The 20,170-nt window shown below is 41.7% G+C and overlaps 1 protein-coding gene across 2 annotated transcripts in view; it reads right to left on the bottom strand.

The window, feature by feature from the left end:
* Positions 1–11,612, bottom strand: part of ALKAL2 (ALK and LTK ligand 2) — a 114,723-nt gene extending 103,111 nt beyond the window's left edge. Inside the window, exons 1-3 of one of the 2 annotated variants that reach the window (XM_077488697.1) lie at positions 10,958–11,612; positions 10,413–10,699; positions 6,767–6,835 (exon numbers count right to left, since the gene is read on the bottom strand). In XM_077488697.1, coding sequence (XP_077344823.1) covers positions 6,767–6,835; positions 10,413–10,662 — 319 coding nt within the window. In that variant the 5' untranslated portion in view covers positions 10,663–10,699; positions 10,958–11,612. The remainder of the gene's footprint in view (positions 1–6,766; positions 6,836–10,412; positions 10,700–10,957) is intronic. The other variant, XM_077488698.1, reaches the window with a different exon arrangement.
* Between the last annotated feature and the right edge of the window lie 8,558 nt (positions 11,613–20,170).

Genomic DNA, 20,170 nt, shown 5'->3' on the forward strand with positions numbered 1-20,170 from the left:
AGCTTGCTTTAAATATTAAAACCAACATACAGCAATGGCTAAAGTTGTAGTACATTGTAACTACTTCTTGGAAGACAGAATTCAATTTATATTGAGATATATTCCCACAGCTATGTAGGCAAGCTCAAAAAAATTTTTTTTCTATTAATGCTAAGATTGCCATATTATTTATTTATGGATATTGATCCTTAAAGTAACATTAACCACTTGCCGACCAGCCTCCGTCATTATACTGCGGCATATTGGCACATTACCGCGAGCCGCCGTAGCTGTACGCCGGCTCCTTTAAGCGGGCTAGCAGGCCCACTGCACTGTGGGGGTGCTGATGCTCATGATTGGCGATCGCGATGACCGCCAGTCACTAGCGATCACGGACACGAGAGGCAGAACAGGGACGTGTGTGTGTAAACACACAAATCCCTGTTCTGTTCTGAGAGGAGATGCAGATTGTGAGTTCCTAATAGCTAGGAACCCCTTTTGCCATCTCCTATAGTCAGTCCCCTCCCCCTACAGTTAGAACATACAGTCAGAGAACACAGTTAACCTCTTGATCGCCCCCTAGTGTTAACCCCTTCCCTGCCCGTGACATTTATACAGTAATTAGTGCATTTGTATAGCACTGATCACTGTATAATTGTCAATCATCCCAAAAATTTGCCAAAAGTGTCCAATGTGTCTGCCATAATGTTGCAGTCACAATAAAAATCACAGACCACTGCCATTACTATTAAAAAATAATAATAATAATAAAAATGACATAAATCTATCCCCTATTTTGTAGATGCTATAACTTTTGCGCAAACCAATCAATATATGCTTATTGTGATTTTTATTACCAAAAATATGTAGAAGAATACATATCGGCCTAAACTGAGAAAAAAAATAGCTTTTTTTAAAAAAAATTGGGGATATTTATTATAGCAAAAAGTACACAAAATTGTGTTTTTTTCAAAATGTACGCTTTTTTCTAGGTTAATAGTGCAAACAATAAAAACTGCAGAGATTATCAAATACCACCAAAAGAAAACTCTATTTGTGGGAAAAAAAGCATTTGTTTGGGTACAGTGTCGCACAACCGTGCAATTGTCAGTTAAAGCGACACAGTGCCGTATCGCAAATAGTGCTCTGGTCATTGAGCAACCAAATCTTCCGGGGCTGAAGTGGTTAAACAATATCCTTATGCAACAAAAATAATCCATATTCATCTACTACTTAAAGCGGAGGTTCACACAAAAATGGAACCCCCGCTTTTCTGAAACCCTCCCCCCTCCAAATTTGCACCTTTAGGGGGGAGGGGGGTGCAGATACCTGTATAATACAGGTATTTGCACCCACTTCCATGAATTGGGTCATGCCCCTTCCCGCTCCCCCCCTCGCTGTTTGAGACTCACGCATGCGCAGTAGGGAACCAGGAAGTGAAGCTGCAGCACTTCACTTCCTGTTTTCCTCAGCAAGAATAGCAGCGGAAGCTGCCGAGAGCAGAGTGATTGATCAGCTTTGGCTGCCAACATCGCTGGACCCTGGGACAGGTAAGTGTCCATTTATTAAAAGTCAGCAGCTGCAGTATTTGTAGCTGCTGACTTTTAATATTTTTTTTTTTTAGGTGGACCTCCTCTTTAATCACTTGCCGACCAGCGCACACCGATGTACGTCGGCAGAATGGCACGGGCAGGCAAATGGGCTCCTGCGCTGGTCGGGACCCCCATGAGTCCGGTAGCGGGACCCGCGGACTCGATCGCCGCGGGCATACCCGCGATCGTCTCACGGAGCGGCCGAATGAAGAAATGCCGTAGTAAACAGCATTTCTCCATTCTGCCTAGCAACTAGTGACGCTGATCTCTGCTCCATGTGATTGGAGCAGAGATCAGTGTTCACTAAATTAAAGCCCAACCCCCCCACAGTTAGTAACACACCCCTAGGAACACTTAACCCCTACACTGCCACCCACTGGTTAACCCTTTCACTTGCAGTGTCATTTACACAGGAATCACTGCATTTATATAGCCCCAATGGTCCCAAAAATGTGTCAAAAATGTCCGATGTGTCCGCAACAATGTCGCAGTCACAATAAAAATTGCTGATCGCCGCCATTACTAGTAAAAAAAAAAATAATAAAAAATTATTAATAAAAATGCCATAAAACTATCCCTATTTTGTAAACGCTATGACTTTTGCGCAAAGCAATCAATAATCGCTTATTGCGATTTTTTTTACCAAAAATAAGTAGAAGAATACGTATCGGCCTAAACTGAGGGAAAAAAATGTTTTTTTATATATTTTTGGGGGATATTTATTATAACAAAAAGTAAAAAATAATGTGTTTTTTTCAAAATTCTTGCTCTATTTTTGTTTATAGCGCAAAAAATAAAAACCGCAGAGCTGATCAAATACCACCAAAAGAAAGCTCTATTTGTGGGAAAAAAAGGACGTCAATTTTGTTTGGGAGCCCAACCGCGCAATTGTCAGTTAAAGCGACACAGTGCCGAATCGCAAAAAGTGGTCTGGTCTTTGACCAGCAAAATGGTCCGGTCTGTAAGTGGTTAATGTCTCTGTAATCTATTTTTATGAAATGTTTCTTAATGTGTTTTTCTACCTCCTTGTACTTATAACATCCTCTGTGAGCTCCTGAAGCTCTACTTTTCCCCTTCACTTACATTTTTTTGGAAAGACTGGTGCATGTTAGTTGTGGTCATGTGCACTACTCTGTGAACACTATGGGGGGAATTTACTAAAACTGTTGCACACACAATCTGGTTCAGCTGGGCATAGTAACCAATCAGCTTATAGGTTTTAGCCCCCATTCACATCGGTGCGATTTGACATGTCAAATCGCAGCCTATTGCTGGCAACAGCACTACTTTTGGTGACTTCAATAAGCATCTGTGCATGAACCCACAGAGATATCTTTCAAATCAACCCCAAACTCGCACTGAAATGCAGGTTTGAAATCGTGTGAGTTCAGCTGAACTCGCACAATTTCAAACCAGCGTTCAGTGTGAATGTACCTTTATTTTTAAAGCTAATTGAACAGACTGAAGTTAAAAGCTCATCGGTTACTATGCACAGCTCAGTGGCGGAACTTTCAGGGTGTCACAGCAGTCACACTAGGCCCTGCCATTATGCCTCTGTTGAGGGCTCCAAGATCTTCCCCTGCACCTCTGGCTCTCAGTTTGGGATGCAGTGGGGGGAGTGGGAGGTGTAGATCGGCAGCTGTATAGTCACCACGGGACCTTCCTGGGGCTTGTAGTTCTCTTCCCGAATGAAGAGAACTACAAACCCCTCCCCTCTCCACTGTATACACTCGGGAAGAAAACTACAAGCACCAGGGAGGGCCCGCAGTCACCATACAGCTGACGATCGTCTCCCCCCCACAGAGATGTGCTGAGGGTTGGAGGTGCACAGCAGAGACCAGCCAGGTACAGGGGAACCTCTGGAAGGGGGCAGCTGTCTGGGGGCCCTGATGTAAGGGGCCCTCTCTGGGGACCCTGATGTAAGGAGGGTCTCTGGGGCCCCTAATGTAAGGGGAGCTCTCTGGGGACCCTGATGTAAGGGGGGCTCTCTGGGGACCCTGATGTAAGGGGAGGCTCTCTGGGGACCCTGATGTAAGAGGAGGCTCTCTGGGGACCCTGATGTAAGGGGGTCCCTTTAGGGACCCTGATGTAAGGGGGGCTCTGAGGTGACCCTGATGTAAGGAGGGGCTCTCTGGGGACCCTGATGTAAGGGGAGGCTCTCTGGGGAACCTGATGTAATGAGGGGGGCTCTGGGGACCCTGATGTAAGGAGGGGTTCAACTGAAATGGTGAACAGGGACGCTCCTGACCCCTGCTGCATGCAAAGATAGTGTGAACCCAGGCCTAACACTGATGATCAGAGGGGAAAATGCCACTTTAAATTGTCAGTCGTTGAGATTGTACCCCCCTCCCCCCTTCCCTTTAATAATCGGTAGGGGAAGATCTGCAGGAAAGGGGCCCCTTACAGCGAGCTAAAAAGATCTTTGGCATCAGTGGTTGCTTACCTGTGAGATTAAAAGAGAGAAGCTCCACTGATCCCAGGTCCCTGGCTCAGACAGTCACCATCAGAGGGGAGATAGATCCACCACTGTTCTCTGCTCAACTAATCCCTAACAACCTCTGGAAGAAGCTGACGGTTCCTAGAACCCTGACTGAGAAAAGCTGCACTAGAGTTTGATCCACCATGAATGTCCACTATAGCCACCCAAGCCATAAAAACGAATAAAAGGGCAAAGCCATACTAGCAGCAACATTGTAGGAAACATTAGCAGCACCTTTAAATCTCCTAAACATTTTCTTTGATGATTTGTAGCTTGCTATAGAGCTGTTTGTTTCCTATCCAAATTGGTGGAGTTCCTTGGTTATCAGCAGCTGCATTGGTTAGCCAGGGCATCTGCTGAAGGTGGCAATGCAGCACCAAGCAATTTTTCAGCCACTGAGCTACACATTGATAATACTGTTGTAACACCTTTCATTAACCACTTAGCCTCTAGAAGATTATCTCCCTTCCTGACCAGGCCATTTTTTGCGATATGCCACTGTGTTATTTTAACTGACAATTGCACAGTCCTGCGACACTGTACCCAAATAAAATGTATTTTATTTTTTCCCACAAATAGAGCTTTCTTTTGGTGGTATTCGATTACCTCTGTGATTTTTATTTTTTGCGTTATAAACCAAAAACGACTGACAATTTTGAAAAAAAAAAAACAATATTTTTTAATTTCTGCTTTAAAACACAAAAAAAAAAAAATTCATCAATTTAGGCCAATATGTATGCTGCTACTCATTTTTGGTAAAAATAATCCCAATAAGTGTATATTGATTGGTTTGCACAAAAGTTATATTGTCTACAATCTATATAGGCTATATTTATGGAATTTGTTTTTTATTTTTTTACTAGTAATTGCGGCAATCAGCAACTTATAGTGGGACTGCAATATTGTGGCGGACAAATCGGACACTTGATACTTTTGACACTTTTTTGGGGAACCAGTGATATTATTACAGTGATCAGTGCAAACAATATACACTGTCACTACTAATGATACTGGCAGGGAAGGGGTTAACATCAGGGGCGATCAAAGGGTGTGCCTAGTTGGTGATTCAGTGTAGTGGGGGAGGTGCTTTTAACTAGTGGAAGGTATGGATCGGTGTTCTTGCTTTACAGGAACACAGGAACCATGCCTTCTGTACTGACAATCTGCCTTGTTTACATACACAGACTGCCATTCTGTCAGTGTACCAAATGATCAGTGGGTGCTGGCGAACATCGGGTCCCTGGGACCCACTGTGTAAAAATCCGATAACCAGAAGTGCAGAATGATGTATATAATATAGGTGATCCTGGGCAGCGTGGCTACCCTGTAGCAGTAAATGTGCTATGGTGTGGTCGGCAAATGGTTAATTGCAGTATGGTTTTCTTAGCTATGAGAAGGCTATTCAAAGTACTTTAGTCACTACTACAAAATCACTACATGTCATTAGAGGGGCACAAGAAAGTTACATGTAAGAAGCAATGCTATGTAACCTAGTGTGTAAATATATAGAGTTTTTTTTTTTTTTTTTTTTTAATTTGCTTATTGTCTTAAGATATACATTTTACTTTAATGTTACAGCATAAAAGTAGTCTTACTTTGTTGCTTAAAATAGTGAACAACTAGTCCAAATGGGTGACCGGGCAACATTATGTAAAGGTTGTGGTAATGGGGAGGATCCATAGAAAATGTAACAGTGTAAAGTCAATCAAATGATGTTAATCAGCCTATTTCTTACACCATCAATGTAATTCCTAAGGCCCCTTGGACATCAGAGTCACATAACAAGTCGTACCCCATGATTCCCAATGATAACCATTCATATCTGTACAACTTTGAGTCACTCTGACTTCAAAGTAGTCCCTGTACTACTTTGGTCTGACTTTGATGCTAGTTGAGGTCCATAGACCTCAAGTTTTCAAAAGGCATTACCTGAAATCGCAACAAAATTGCGCAACTTTCAAGTCGCAGCAGTGTGAAAGTGGCCCAAACTAGCATGCCCTAAATAAAGTTGTTGGCAAACCACCAGTCAACCATTCCTACACTACTGGATTTCATGGTAAAACAAAGGCTACTGGCGAAGCCAAAATAAGAAAAAACTAAACAAAGATCAACAAATACAAAAGTCAAAACAAACTTCTACCTTGTAACTATTATACTTTAAACAAATGTCTCATATGCCCTTATATGCTCAACATAGCCCTAGCAAGCCATCAATCATACAGTACATTTGTTGTAAACCAAAAAAAAATAAGAAAAAAATGTAGAAATGTGATCTTTTAGGAAAAACAATAAACCAGACTCAGGATAGTAACTTGATATTCAGGACAGTCAAAAAAGAACTTGACAAATGACTATTTTGTAACATGTTTGTAAACAGTCCAGATATTACTCTGTTCCCAATCAGGAACGTTCACATCTTGCCTTTTGCACTGTATGAACAGTGGAAACAATATAATGCTCTGCTGTGTAACAATGTACTACTGCCATAAAACAAAAAATAAAAAATAAAAATAAAATTCATACAATACAATAAAAATAATATTCATACAATACACAGAACAAATTCCAGCATTACCCAAAAATATATCAAAAGACTAGAGAAGCTTAACATAAAAGCAAGGTCATTAAAATCATTTCTAAAAATGTATTATTTTGATACCCTGCTTTCCAGTTCCAAATTGGTCATACGTTGGTGGTACTGATTAAATAACCTTACCCCGTGGATGTGATGCCTTAGGCAGCTCCCTGGTTGGGCGTTTTGCTATCCTGCTTTCCGGAGCCAAATCTGTCATAAATGTGGAGGCACACTTTAAATGACCTTGTATGAATCTATTGACTTGGGCATCTGCCTGGTTTGCCTTTGCAGTGAGCATAGCCTTTTTTTCTCTTAGGATTTAAATTGTATTTTAATATCACAGTGTAAAAAGTAATCTAACTTTGCTGTCTAAAACTGTGAACAACTACTCCATTTATGTGGCTGGGCTAAACTGAACTGAAAACTGGAAAGTCAAGAAAAGGAACATCAATCAGCTATTATTTACTACACCATTAATATGTTTTGCCTAAACTAGTTTGCAATTATATATACAAAGTTGTTGGCAAGCCACCAGTCAATCATCCTACACTATTGGATTGTATGGTAAAACAAAGGCTGTTTGTAAAGCCAGAATAAAAACATTTCCAGTATTACCCAAAGGATATATCAAAAGCCTATATAAGCATAACATAAAAAGCAAGATCACCAATATCATTTACAAAATGTTTAATTTTGATACCATGCCTTCCAGTATCAGATCTGTCAAAAAAGTTTGGTGGTACTAGTTAAGCTGGGGTGCCTACATCGCGGGACCCCTGGACAGGTAAGTGTCCAAATATTAAGATTAGATTAGAATTAGTATTTGTAGCTTCTAACTTTCCATTTTTTGGTGGGAGCTCTTCTTTAAATTTCTCCATGAATCCAATGCCTTCTGCTGCTTTCTGGCACCAAATGTGTCAGAAAGGTGGAGGCACTAATCAAAGGGTAAGTAAACTCTAATGCCCCATACACACGGTTGGACATTCCGACCACAAAATCTGTCTGATTTTTTTCAGATGGATTTTGGCCGAAACTTGCGTTGCATACACACAGTCGCACAAAGTTGTGGGAAAATCCAATCGTTCTAAACAAGGTGACATCAAACACGTACGTCAGGACTATAAATGGGCCAGTAGCCAATAGCTTTCGTCTCTTAGCCCCCGTACACACGGTCGGAGATTCCGGAAACCAAATCCGTCGGATTAATTCCGACGGATTAATTCCGGAAGAGGTCCGGAAGTGATGTTGCATACATGCGGTTGGACTCAGTTGTCGGAAAATCCGATTGTACATAACGTGATGACGTTATTTCGTTACGACGGGACTACGTTCAGGCTAGTAGCCAATAGCTTTGGTCTAGGAATTTGATCTGAGCATGCGTGGCACTTTGTCCGTCGGAGTAGGCTACACATAATCGGAGTATGTCCGATCGGAGCATTTTGTCGGAAAATTTTACCGGCAAGTTGGAAAAGTTGGTCCGTCGGATATTCCGACAGAAACAGTCCGATGCAGACCACACACAGTCGGAATATCCGACAAAACGGTCCGATAGGAAACATTCCGTCGGAATCTCCGACCATGTGTACAAGGGCTTAGTTTATTCTGAGCATGCGTGGCACTTTGCCCGTTGGAATTGTCTATACACAATCGGAATTTATGCAATCGGATTTTGTTTTAGATCCTGCTCTCAAACTTTGTGAGTCGGAAAATCCGACGGAAAAAGTCAGATGAAGCCCACACATGATCAGGTTTTCCGACAACATGATCTGATAGCACATTTTCCGTCGGAAAATCTGACCGCGTGTACAGGGCATAAAAATAAATTTCCTTTATTTGCCCCATGCTCAGTTAAATATACCATTAAAGGTGTTTTATTATATCTGTACGATAAGTGAAAAGAAAAACAGCTGTTCATCAATCCAGAAGACTTGTGAGCTGATAACAATCCAGAGGCAGAGAGTACTGGACGTTATTGGTTATTGTTGTTCCCTGCTATCTCCATGAACTACAAAACATCTCCCCATATCATGGAGAAGAGGGAGGTGTTACGCACTGCTTGTTGTAGGATGACAACATTGCTTGGTAAAGTTGTCATCCTAGAACAGGAAGAGTGTTAATGGCAGGATCACCAGATTAAAACAAAGGGGAGAAAAGGTGTAAAAAAAAAAGAAAATTAATGCAGCCATCACATCTAGGGCTGCAATACTATCAATTTTTGTTCTTGAATTTACTTTAAAAAACCTTAATCTATTAATGTTATCCTGCTATCCAGCACCAAATTTCCCATAAAGGTGGAGGTACAGTATATATGACCTATATGATGCCTCACGCAGCTCCCTGGTTAGGCTTTATGCTATCCTGCTTTCCAGTACCAAATATGTCATAAATATGGAGGTACACTTTAAATGAAATTGCAGCATGAATGCATGGTAACTTTGGCAGCTGCCTAGTTTACTTTCCAGCGCCACATTTCTCAGCAAGAAACTACCTGATGTAGCACAGTGGCTTAGTGGTTAGCACTTCTGTAGCACTAGGGTCATCAGTTTGAATCCCAACCATGAGTTTACCTGCATGAAGTTTGCATGTTCTCCATGTCCTTGCATTGGTTTCCCCCCCAAACTCCAAAGACATGCTGGTAGGTTAATTGGCACTAGTATGTATATGTATGCATGTGCGGTAGGTAGTGTAGATTGTAAGCTCCTTGAGGCAGGGACTAATTTGACCTCACAAAATATGTAAAGATCCTGATATATTGCTGGTATTATATAAAAAATTGTGATGCCTTAAAGTGTTATTAAACTCAAAAGCAAACATTTATCACATTGCAGCTTACCAATTCTTAAATGTGGTGACTGCATTCGTTTTCTCTTTTAGTCTTTCTTTTATTTTCAGCTAGTGAGCCTGCCAGTAAGTCTGTTGTTTCCCAACAGGATCATCTGTCCTACAGATATAGCTGTTAGAGGGTTGAGACAATCCATTTACCACTGAGGGGTGCTTACACTTGTCAGCTTTTATTTAATTATGTAAAACCTTTATTTAAAAAATGAAAAAAAAAAAAATGTTGCTTTAACTGCTTAAAAAGTGTAAGGCTGGGTTCCCACATGCTGCAGCCACAGCTCACAGCAGGGGTCAGGTGAGTCCTTGTTAACCCATTCAGGTCTGAATTTTGTCTGATTTTGCACCTGAATCAGAACCAAAGATGCACAGGACCCTTTCCAAATGTGGACTGCGGCTGCCCTGGAGATGTATGAACCGGCTCCACCTGTCATGCGAATTGGATACGGGGAAACCCTCATCTAATTTGCATATGTGTAAACACAGCCTTAGCTGGAGTTCTGCTTTAAATTGTTTAGTGTACCTAAATCAGCTAGTGCATCTAACATTTCGCTTCCCCCCAGATTAACAGTACTGATGTGCAAGAGTATCTCTGTGCTCCTTCATCCAGAGAGTAGGCACTCTAATACAGGATATGTGTTATTGGCAGGATCGCCAGGTGAAAACAGAAAGAAAGAAAATCTAAAAGTTTTAAGAAATGCAGCCACCAAATCTAAGGATTATTAAACTGCACTATATTACATTTTTGGGTTTAATGGTGCTTTAAGCAATGCCCAATCTGACTTTCTGCTATCCCTATTCTCAATGTCTCATAAATGACCTGGCACCATGAATCTGTTGCCTTAGGCATCTGCCTAGCTTGCCTTTTGCAGTGAGCATAGCCCTGAGCAAAGCACCAATCACACATAGCAAGCTATTGCACTTCCTTATCAAAGTTCAGCCATGCACTTACCTACTCTCTGCTCCTGATAGACTCCATACTCAACATCCTCCTTCTCCTCAGGGTAATAACTTTGTTTGGAAGGATATTGCACTTGATTCTCCTCCAGGTTATACTTCTTAAAGTCTTTGATGAGTTTCATGATAAAATTGAGCAGAGTCTTGTCTGTGAGGTTATTGGAGTCAGTCCTGTCCTTGCAGTATCCAGAGGAGAGCAATAGGAGCAGAATGGCCAGCACTGCGCTGTACATGACATCCCTCATCTTCTCATCCAGCACAGTCAGGTAGGGATCCACAGCTCTAGATTAGGTTGGGAGGAAAGAAAGTAGACTTCTATCAGTATGGCTCAATCTGACAGTGAAACTGAGCATCCTTCAGGGCTTGCTCTCCAAGTGTAAAGTGTAGGCAGCCCAGCACTCTTTCTACACATCATACATTAAAGAACACAGCAGTAGCAGTCATAATCACACACAGAGCTAGAAGTTATCATAGAAAAGCCATCAGAAAAAAATAAGTGACAGCAAGCACCTGCAGAGCAGGATTGATCAGCACAGTTACCTTGCTGGGTGCTTCAGGGTCCCCTATAGCAGAGTGATGAGAAGTTTGCAGCTCCTCCAAGTCACTGTGAACCATGCCAGTCCCACCACATGGGTCTTATATAGAGTTTAGGTTGTCCATGAGGTTGCTGCTGGATCTGATCACATCGAATTGGATGTGGGAGGAAACAAATTAAAGTCAACTTGAAGAAGAATGAGTGCTATGGGGGGTCTTCCCCTGTGAGCTCTGGCCAAAGAGGTGAGGATCCCGACAATTAGTAATGCATTGCCATCAGTAGCACAGCCTTGTGTGGGAAGTTCAGGCAAGGCTCCTCTATCACAGCGATCATTTTACATTTCTGTCTTCTGATCATCACCCAGGGAAGGTTACAGGAATCCATTAAAGGGGACTTGGCAGATCTGTCACCTTGCAGGGAATCCTCGTTGTCGGGGTGTCAGCCAGGGGACAGAGCAGGGAAAAGGGGGGATCAGGAAGGATGGTGATGGAGTAATCTGATCTGCTTGAACTTTTCTGTTTGCTCTAATCTGTGTGTTTACCACTCCCAGCAAAGAGTAAATACAAGGCTGATTGTCTGCAGGTGAAGAAAGAGGAAGAATGGAAAAAGGAGAGCAGGGGACAAGTGATTTCAGCACGGAAAGGTTCAAGCTTTCTTTTCTTCTATTGCTTTATATTTACAGTACATTACATCTGTACATAAGGTTTAAATATCCTGCTGCTTGTCACTACAGCCACTTATTGTCGTCTCATCTACCGCCACCTAGTGGCCACAAGTGGAACTGCGGCGACGATCCTAATAAACCGTGTCTATAGCTAAAACTTTCTTTTTTAGTTTTTTTTTTTTTTTTTTTCAATAAATTTTTATTGTTTTATAAAGGATATACAAAGGCAAGTGGTAGTTTTTAGCATACAGCAAAGGGCTCCAGGCTTTCCAGTACAAGGAACATTTTATCTGCTTTACAAATATTTGTGGGCTGAAAAAAGAATCAGTTTTGTAAATGAATAAATACAATTAAAATAAATGCACTTTTTTTTTTGTAATCAGTATGATATGATCTAGGGGCGGTTCCCACTGGTGCAATGTTCGACATCGCATGTGATTCGCACCACAGTGCAAATCACATGTGATCTCTGTGTGATGCGATTTCAGCCATACAGATAGTATGGCTGAATTTGCATCACATTTGAAACAAACTCACACAGGACACTATTTTTGGTCTGCAACAGAATCAGATCGCATTGGGTGTTCACGCCCATGTGATCTGATTCCTATCCAAATTTTCAGATCGTACTGCGATATGCAAACTGAATTGAGGGTGTCATTGACACTACCAGCAGTTCGCATAGGGCAGTGTGAACTGCCGCCGGGAGACATGCGATGCGGGAACCCGCAGTGGATTCGCAGGGTTCCCGCATCACTGCAGTGTGAACCGGCCCTTAGGTTGGGTTCACACTATCGCCGCATGCGGTTTCCAGCAGGGGTCCGGTACGTCTCAGTTCACTGACTCAGCTCCGATTTCAGTCCAAATTTTTGCCTGAATTCAGACCTGAAATGGACCAAAAGATGCACAGAGCTCCTGTACAAATTTGCAGTGGAGACGCAGTGGAGATATGTGAACTGGCTCTATAGAGAGCTGGTCAAAACCTCCTGCTATTGCGAATTAGATTTCCGCATCCAATTCACAATGGTGTGAACCCAGCCTTAGAGCAGCGTTTCTCAACCTTTTTTCACTCAAGGCACCCTTTAAAAATTATGAACATTCCTGAGACACCCTGTTCTAAAATGTAAAAACTATTCTAATAGTTTTACATAATGCAGCAACACACATAGGACACCCATCGTTAGAGGTGATTTATTCTTCCAAAGCAAATACACTTTTGCAAACTGGTTCGGAAATGTATTCCAAAGTTTCTCTTCTCCCTCAGTTTTTCTCCATGACTCAGCTAATGTCACCCTAATCAATGGCTGCCCCATCCAATAGCAATGCACGGGCGCCCCGCCACCCCTATCCATGCGTCCAGCCCCCTGATCAACATGCAGGTCACAGGATGCATGGATTCTAATGTTTTTTTTTTATTTTGAAGCACATGATTAGAGCTAGAGGCTCTAATAGACTTCAAAAAAGGGTGGGATCAGGGTGCAGAGCACTGCCCTTGAAGCCCAGCCAGTTGTGTGACAATAGTGAATGAATACTCGCTATTGTAACACTGATTCTCCTCCCGGGTAATCAGGAGCGGGTCATGAGACCTGTCACCAGATTGGCCTGAAAGGAGACCCGATCAGATTGGCTGCCAGGAGTAGGAGGGTGGACATGCAAGGGAAGCAAGGAAGCAGCCGAAGAGAAGCCGCAGTCGCACCACAGGGTGCCATCCGTGACCTGACCGACTGGGGGGGGGGGGTTTGGTGGTGGGTAGATCGTTTGCCACCCCCCCAAAAAAACACCAGCTGCCACTGAACCCTACGCTGATGGAGAGGGTCAAACAAGGATTCTATGCAGGTATCTGACATCCTTCTTTCAACTGATTATGCCAATGGTTATTAGCACGCAGACAGCTAGAAGGTTGTAATGGTGCACAAGGAAAACCTGTGGCTTTTTGTAACTAAAAGGCAGGCTTCATTCACATGCTGGTTTGTATACAATTTTTGGGCAATTTTTAGGCATTTTTCCAAGGCAACCTGAAAAAGCTTTAAGGCATCCAAGGGTGCCTGGGCACTCTGGTTGAGAAAGGCTGATTTAGAACATTGGTAGGCAACCTTAAAGAAGTGGAGATCTACCTGAACAACATGTCGCCTCCTCACACTGAATTTAAACCTTTAATTGTACTACTATACTACTTAGTCGCAATCCCATGGATTGCACAGCAATCATGAGTTCAATTCAAGTGGTGAGAAGGCAACATATCTTCTCCTCACCACCTGTTAAACACACTCAGATCACTTTTCAGAGAAGCAGCAGTTGCTCCTGCTGCACTTGTGAATGACCCCTTTTTTGCATTCGGCAGCAGCACATTTAGGGCGTATTCACATATAAATTTGGGGGTGGTAAAACCCTATGGTTTAATCATGGTTTACCAGCCCCATTCCATACCCCTTTTAGCTCCTGAGGCAGCAGCAAAAGGTGTACACATGCTGCAGCAAGAGTTAAACCCCCTGTTGCTTTTGGTGTGTGCTGCCACCTGCCAATCGCAACCCATTCAAGTAAATGGGGCCACTTTGCAAGTGCCCCATAATTGCACACTTTTGTGGGTCCAAGAAGTTAAAATAGGTGGTGTAAAAGCAACACAATGCTTTAACTCCTTGTTTGCTGTACTGCACAGGGTTGCAGGGTACTTGCAGAGCGACCTCATTCACTTAAATGGATCATGCTTGGAAGGAGCTACACTGTATTGCACTCTGTTTGATGGTGTCAGCAAGCCCAGACCATGATCTACCAGTCACCTGGCTGCGATCTATGGGTTGCTGACCCCCGATTTTGAACAACAGAGAAAGAACTTCAGCAAAACAAAGCAAATATATGCTAAATAAACGTGAGCCAATAATAAAGGTTGAAACAAAAATAAATTCAGTCTGCACCTCTTCCATGAGAATCCCCTTTACATGAGAGTCTGCCTTACATGGGAGTCCCCATCAGGGTCTCCCCTTACATCATAGTCCCCCTTACATCAGAGTGCACACCAGAGACTGATTTGATCAGATGCTTTCACAAACCAGTAGTAAAGGCTTGCTTATATCTGAGGGAAACCTGAAATGATAACATTCCTCATCACTTCTGGTTTCTTAGACCATAGAGATGATTGGGGATGTTCCGGTCCTTGGTCATCTCTATGGTAAGCCATCAGAAGCTTTCCCTTATACTGGCTTTTGAACTTTACAAATGCAGCAATTTAGAAATTGGATGAAAGGTTTAGCTCTAGGAAACACTTTTTTAAAGATAAATAGTGCATTTTATATACAACTATATAGATCAGATCAAAACGAGGGACAAATGAGGAGGAAAGAGGGACAGAGGGACTTTGTTCAAAATCAGGGACAGTCCTTCAAAATCAGGGACAGTTGGGAGTTATGATACAGCCCTATGGCTTTGATTTGTTTGTATATTGTCTGACACTTCACCAGTAGGGATGAGCTCCGGCGTGTTTGCACACCCCACGTGCAGAGCCCCCCAGGAAGTCAGTGCAGCGCTGCGCTAATCACAGGCAGCGAGATATTTCCCGATCTCTGCAGTAGCACATTGGGAAAATCTCTTGCTGTCTGTGATTAGCGCAGCATTGTGTGTGAACGCGCCAGAGCTCATCCTTATTCACCAGCAGTGATCTATACATCAGCAATTACTGATGGAAGTGAGTTTCTGCAACTATATATCTGCAAACACACTGTTCAAGGCCACTATGTTGGCCATATGTTGGATTCCATTGAGAAACTGATGACTGTATCATAACCTGATTTTGGAATAGAGCACCACTGGGGTTTAAAGTATTCATGTTTCGTATGTGGATATACTTGCTGTTTGCCTGCCATTGGAGATTTCTACCTTTGAAAAAATTCATAAGATAAAGCCACAGAAGTTTGTACCTGAAGCTATTACTCATATACTACCTGTACTATTCAGCCTGCACAGGACTGAACAAGTGGGCTTTTTATTGTCTGTGATTATCTACCTTTTTATGGCTTTAGGTGGATTAAAAGCTGTGAGAAATTTATAATTGGATAATATATACCTATGTCCCCTGGGGATCAATATCCATTTTTCTATGATTTAACTGACTACAGGATAAAACACAGGAACAGCTGTTTTTGTATGAGCTGAAGAGATACGTTGATACACCAATTATGATATGGCAGTCACTTTAGAAGAGCTAAATATTTGATATCTGCATATACAGTTGTGCCTGCAGGGCACACCTCTCCATCCTCCTTAGACACACACAAATGTTTTCCTGGTGTGAAATAGCATCTTTAAAAAATCGTTTTTGTTATATGTATTTATGCACTAAATAGACATTTTGTATAGTGGCTCAGTCTGAATTAATAGAGGTAAGATCTAGCAACTATGGGTTTGTGGTGAATCCCTGGAAGTTAGCCATTGTCCTGTTCAGTATACTCACAAGGGGCCAATAATTTAAATACATGGTCAGCTCAGCCCCCTTTATTTGAAAGGGTGGTCTCACAGCAGACATATTGTCTTAGTGCATTTGAGCTTTTAGGGAGCTGACAGTTCTGTGTAGGGAGGTACTTTTTTGACATTTGCACATGTCTCCAATGCAGTGCCTGGCTATCCATGACTTTTTTGACAATAGCTTATTAAATATGGCCTACAAGTAATAAAAGATTCTTCTCACAGGATAGCTGTAAAATTTTCAACTTCATATAAAATTCACAAATATGTTTGTGAACTGAACCCAGGCAGGTGCACTAATTTTTTTTAAACTCTCAGGTACCTATGGGCAAATTTATATCCTCTAGTGTGGCCCTTCTCTTTCTCATCATTTAATACCTGAGAAGGTTTAACCAGGAGAAAATCTCCAGAGTTGTAATTAACCACTTGCCGACTGCGCTACACCTGAAAGATGACTACAGCGAGGCTGGCCAGTTCTGGGAGGCCGTCATATGATGTCCTCCCATGATCACAGTGTCCTCCGGACACTGCTGATCACAGATTGAGGTAAAGAGCCAATCAGTGGTTCGTTACTACGTGATCAGCTGTGTCCAATCACAGCTGATCATGATGTAAACAGAAGTTGATTATCAGCACTCCTTTTCTCATGCAGGCAACATGAGGAGAGGAGAGGAGAAGAGAGCCGATAACCTGCTTCTCTAAAAGGGACATATACACTGATAATCAGGGCACTAATTATCAGTACAGTCCCAACAGTGCCCACCAGTGGCCACCAGTGCTGCCAATCAGTGGCTACCAGTGCTGCCAATCAGAGCCCCTTAGTGCATCTTCATCGGTGTCACCTATCAGTGTTGCCTACCAGTGCTCATCAGTGCCACCTATCAGTGTCCATAAGTGCTGCCCACCAGTGCCCATCAGTGCTGCCTATCAATGCCGCTGTATCAGTGCTGCCTCATCAGTGCCCATCAGTGCAGCCTATCAGCGCCCATCAAGGCCTATCAGTGCCGCCACTTCAGTGCCCATCAGTGCAGACTCATCAGCTCACATCAGTGAAGGAGGAAAATTTATTGTTTGCTAAATTTTATATCAAACTATGAAAAAGTTTTTGTTTTTTTAAAAATTCTTTTTTTTTCATTTACTTAGCAAAAAATAAAAAACCCAGTGGTAATTAAATGCCACCAAAAGAAAGCTTTATTGGTGTGAAAAAAAGATAACATTTTTGTTTGAGTACAGAATTGCATGGCTGCGCAATTGCCATTCACAGTAGGTCAGGAAGGTGGTAAAAGTGCCCAGTAGGCAAGTCTTGATGTAAAAACTGTAAAGCCCCATACACACTATCAGATTTTCTGCTGATTTTTTTCCTTCGGATTTACCAAAACCATATAATATGAGGTCAAACCTTAGGAGTTTCAATTTGTATGCAATCAGGCAGGCCCTTGCACTACATGGTTTTGGTAAATCTTAAGGAAAAAATCTGCAGAAAATCTGATAGTGTGTATGGGGCTTAAGTGCATCTAAACCTAAAAGCAAAAATGTAATATATTGCCGCTTCCTTAAATGTGATAGCTACATCACTTTTCTTTTTTAGTCTTTATGCCATTTTTTTTACTTGGTGATCTGACCAATAAGTCTGTTATTTTTCTACTTTTTTTAACAAGCCAACCTGTCCAGCAAAAGTGGGAGGTAGAGGGTGGAATAAACAATTCACTGCTACGAAAACTTTTATCCCATAATAATTTAAATTTTTTTTTACTGTAACCGCGCTATCCACAAACAACAAATAAATAATAGCTGCCGGCACCGGGGACTTACTGCAACAAAAAAAATGGTGAAATAATAAAAAAGATGCAGCGCTTAGATTATATATATGACACTATCTATATAATCTTTTACCAGTGTAAAAAATATATAATAAAATACAAACAACTTTAATAGTGATAAAAAACTCCTCATAAATTAACACTATTAATGATTCTATGTTTTAGACAACACTATATCCAAATATACTAATAAAATGTTTTTTTTATATACGTATATCCACCAAAGTTAACGTGTTAAGAGTCCATAAGTGAAACAATATGGTGACAAAGTGCAATATCTTGAGAAGTTATAGTGAGGTACTCAAGGTCCAGCTGTTTTTTCGTGTGGATTTACATCAATAAACTCGTGTGACTCACTAGGTATATACCTAACTGGGTCCATAACATCTGGTAAGCCTCCTCTCAAGTGGTGGTGGATTTCTGCAAAGCATTCACTGAAGTCACTATACCTTCTCAAGATATTGCACTTTGTCACCATATTGTTTCACTTATGGACTCTTAACATGTTCACTTTGGTGGATATACGTATATAAAAAACATTTTATTAGTATATTTGGATATAGTTTTGTCTAAAACATAAAATCATTAATAGTGTTAATTTATGAGGAGTTTTTTTATCACTATTAAAGTTGATTGTATTTTATTATATATTTTTTACACTGGTAAAAGATCATATCGATATTGTCATATATGTAATCTAAGCGCTGCCCCTTTTTTAGCTGGAGTTCAGCCTTAATCTTTTAGTCAAGTCAATCTAAATCTGCTAGTGCATCTAACACTACCCTCTCCCCAGATTCACAATGCTGCTGTTCAAGGGTGACTCCATTGCGCCACCATCCAGAGTGGAGACCCTCCAAAGGCAGGGCGTCCATTACTGGCCACCAGGTGACAATCAAGGAAAAAACAACCTAAAAATAGAAAAACAATTCAGCAACCACATTTAAGGATTGTAAACTGCAATATGTTATGTATTTGTTTATGGGTTTAGATACGCTTTAACAAGAGGCATGCCCCACTTCATATAACAAGCTTTTATCATCCTGTCAACCTGTTTAAGGGTGGAATGCAAGAGGCTAAGAAGAACAGAAAATATATGTGAAGGAAAGAGAAATTTCCTTTTTAACTTGCAGCTGTGTAATAATTGATAAATATTACAGTTATGCTGCCCATCTGATTTAGAGGAAGACAGGACCATCTGCACCCTCTGCACTCCAGATGCTTTGGGGCTCTGCAGCAGGAGTACAGACTTTGACTTGTGCTGGGCTGTACATTAACTGAAATGGATAAAAGTCTGAACTGGACACAACTGAGCAATAGTTCTTCATTTTAAAACAGAAACTTGTTTTATAATTAGTTCATAGTTGAGCAAAAAACCTATCAAGTGCTGAGGTGTCTGTTATTTTATGTAGTGGTATCTAAAGAGGGGTCTGAGTTGTTGTGGTCATAAACAAAAATGTATTTATTAACTCAAAAGCACGTGTTTTGTGGCTATATGTCACTTCATTAGTTTACCTTAGCAGTGAATCCCACTGATGCTTATGCAGGATGGGGGATGAGTGGGCATATCATGTTGTTAAAACGGAGTTCCGCCTGCCCCTTTAAAAATTAAGAGTCAGCAGCTACACATACTGTAGGTGATGGCTTTTAACATTAGGACACTTACCTGTTCTGGAGTCCAGCAATGTCGGCTTTGCAGCCAATGTTTACATCGGCTGGTCAGGTGTTGCCGCTGCCATTGTGGGTAGGGCCTTTTCGCTTTATGACTGGGTCCCTACTGCGCATGTGCAAAGAGCACTGCGCTCTCTCACTGGCCTGGCAGATGGGGAGGGGGGAGGATGGGGGCTAAGCTGCTCATGTAATTTGATGTGGCCTGGTCTCCCAAGAGTGGGGACAGGGTACCGGTAAAAAAACAGGTATCTGCTCCCCCCCCCCCAATAGGTGCCAAATGTGACATGGGGGGATTAGATAAGAGGAAGTTCCACTTTTGGGTGGAACTCTGGTTTAAATGCTGACCATTAATGCTGTCTAAAAAAGCACTGGAAATGGCCACTGCCTTGGGAGACATGTACAGTATAAATGCAAAAACGTAAAAAAAAAAATACAATACAGCATTTCTTAAATACCATGCTTTAGGGATGCTTTAAAGCTATATATGGGGTTACAGAACAGCACAATTTTCACAAACCGTTTCAGTGTACGTGCACATTTGGCTGTGGAATCATTTTGTTTTTACAATTAACTTGGCTCACATACAGTAACACTCCAATCTGGTTCATTTA

The sequence above is a fragment of the Lithobates pipiens genome, unplaced genomic scaffold (genome assembly GCF_037356315.1).
Source record: "Lithobates pipiens isolate NorthernLeopardFrog02 unplaced genomic scaffold, aLitPip1_a1.2 Scaffold_18, whole genome shotgun sequence".
NCBI classification, from domain to species: domain Eukaryota; kingdom Metazoa; phylum Chordata; class Amphibia; order Anura; family Ranidae; genus Lithobates; species Lithobates pipiens.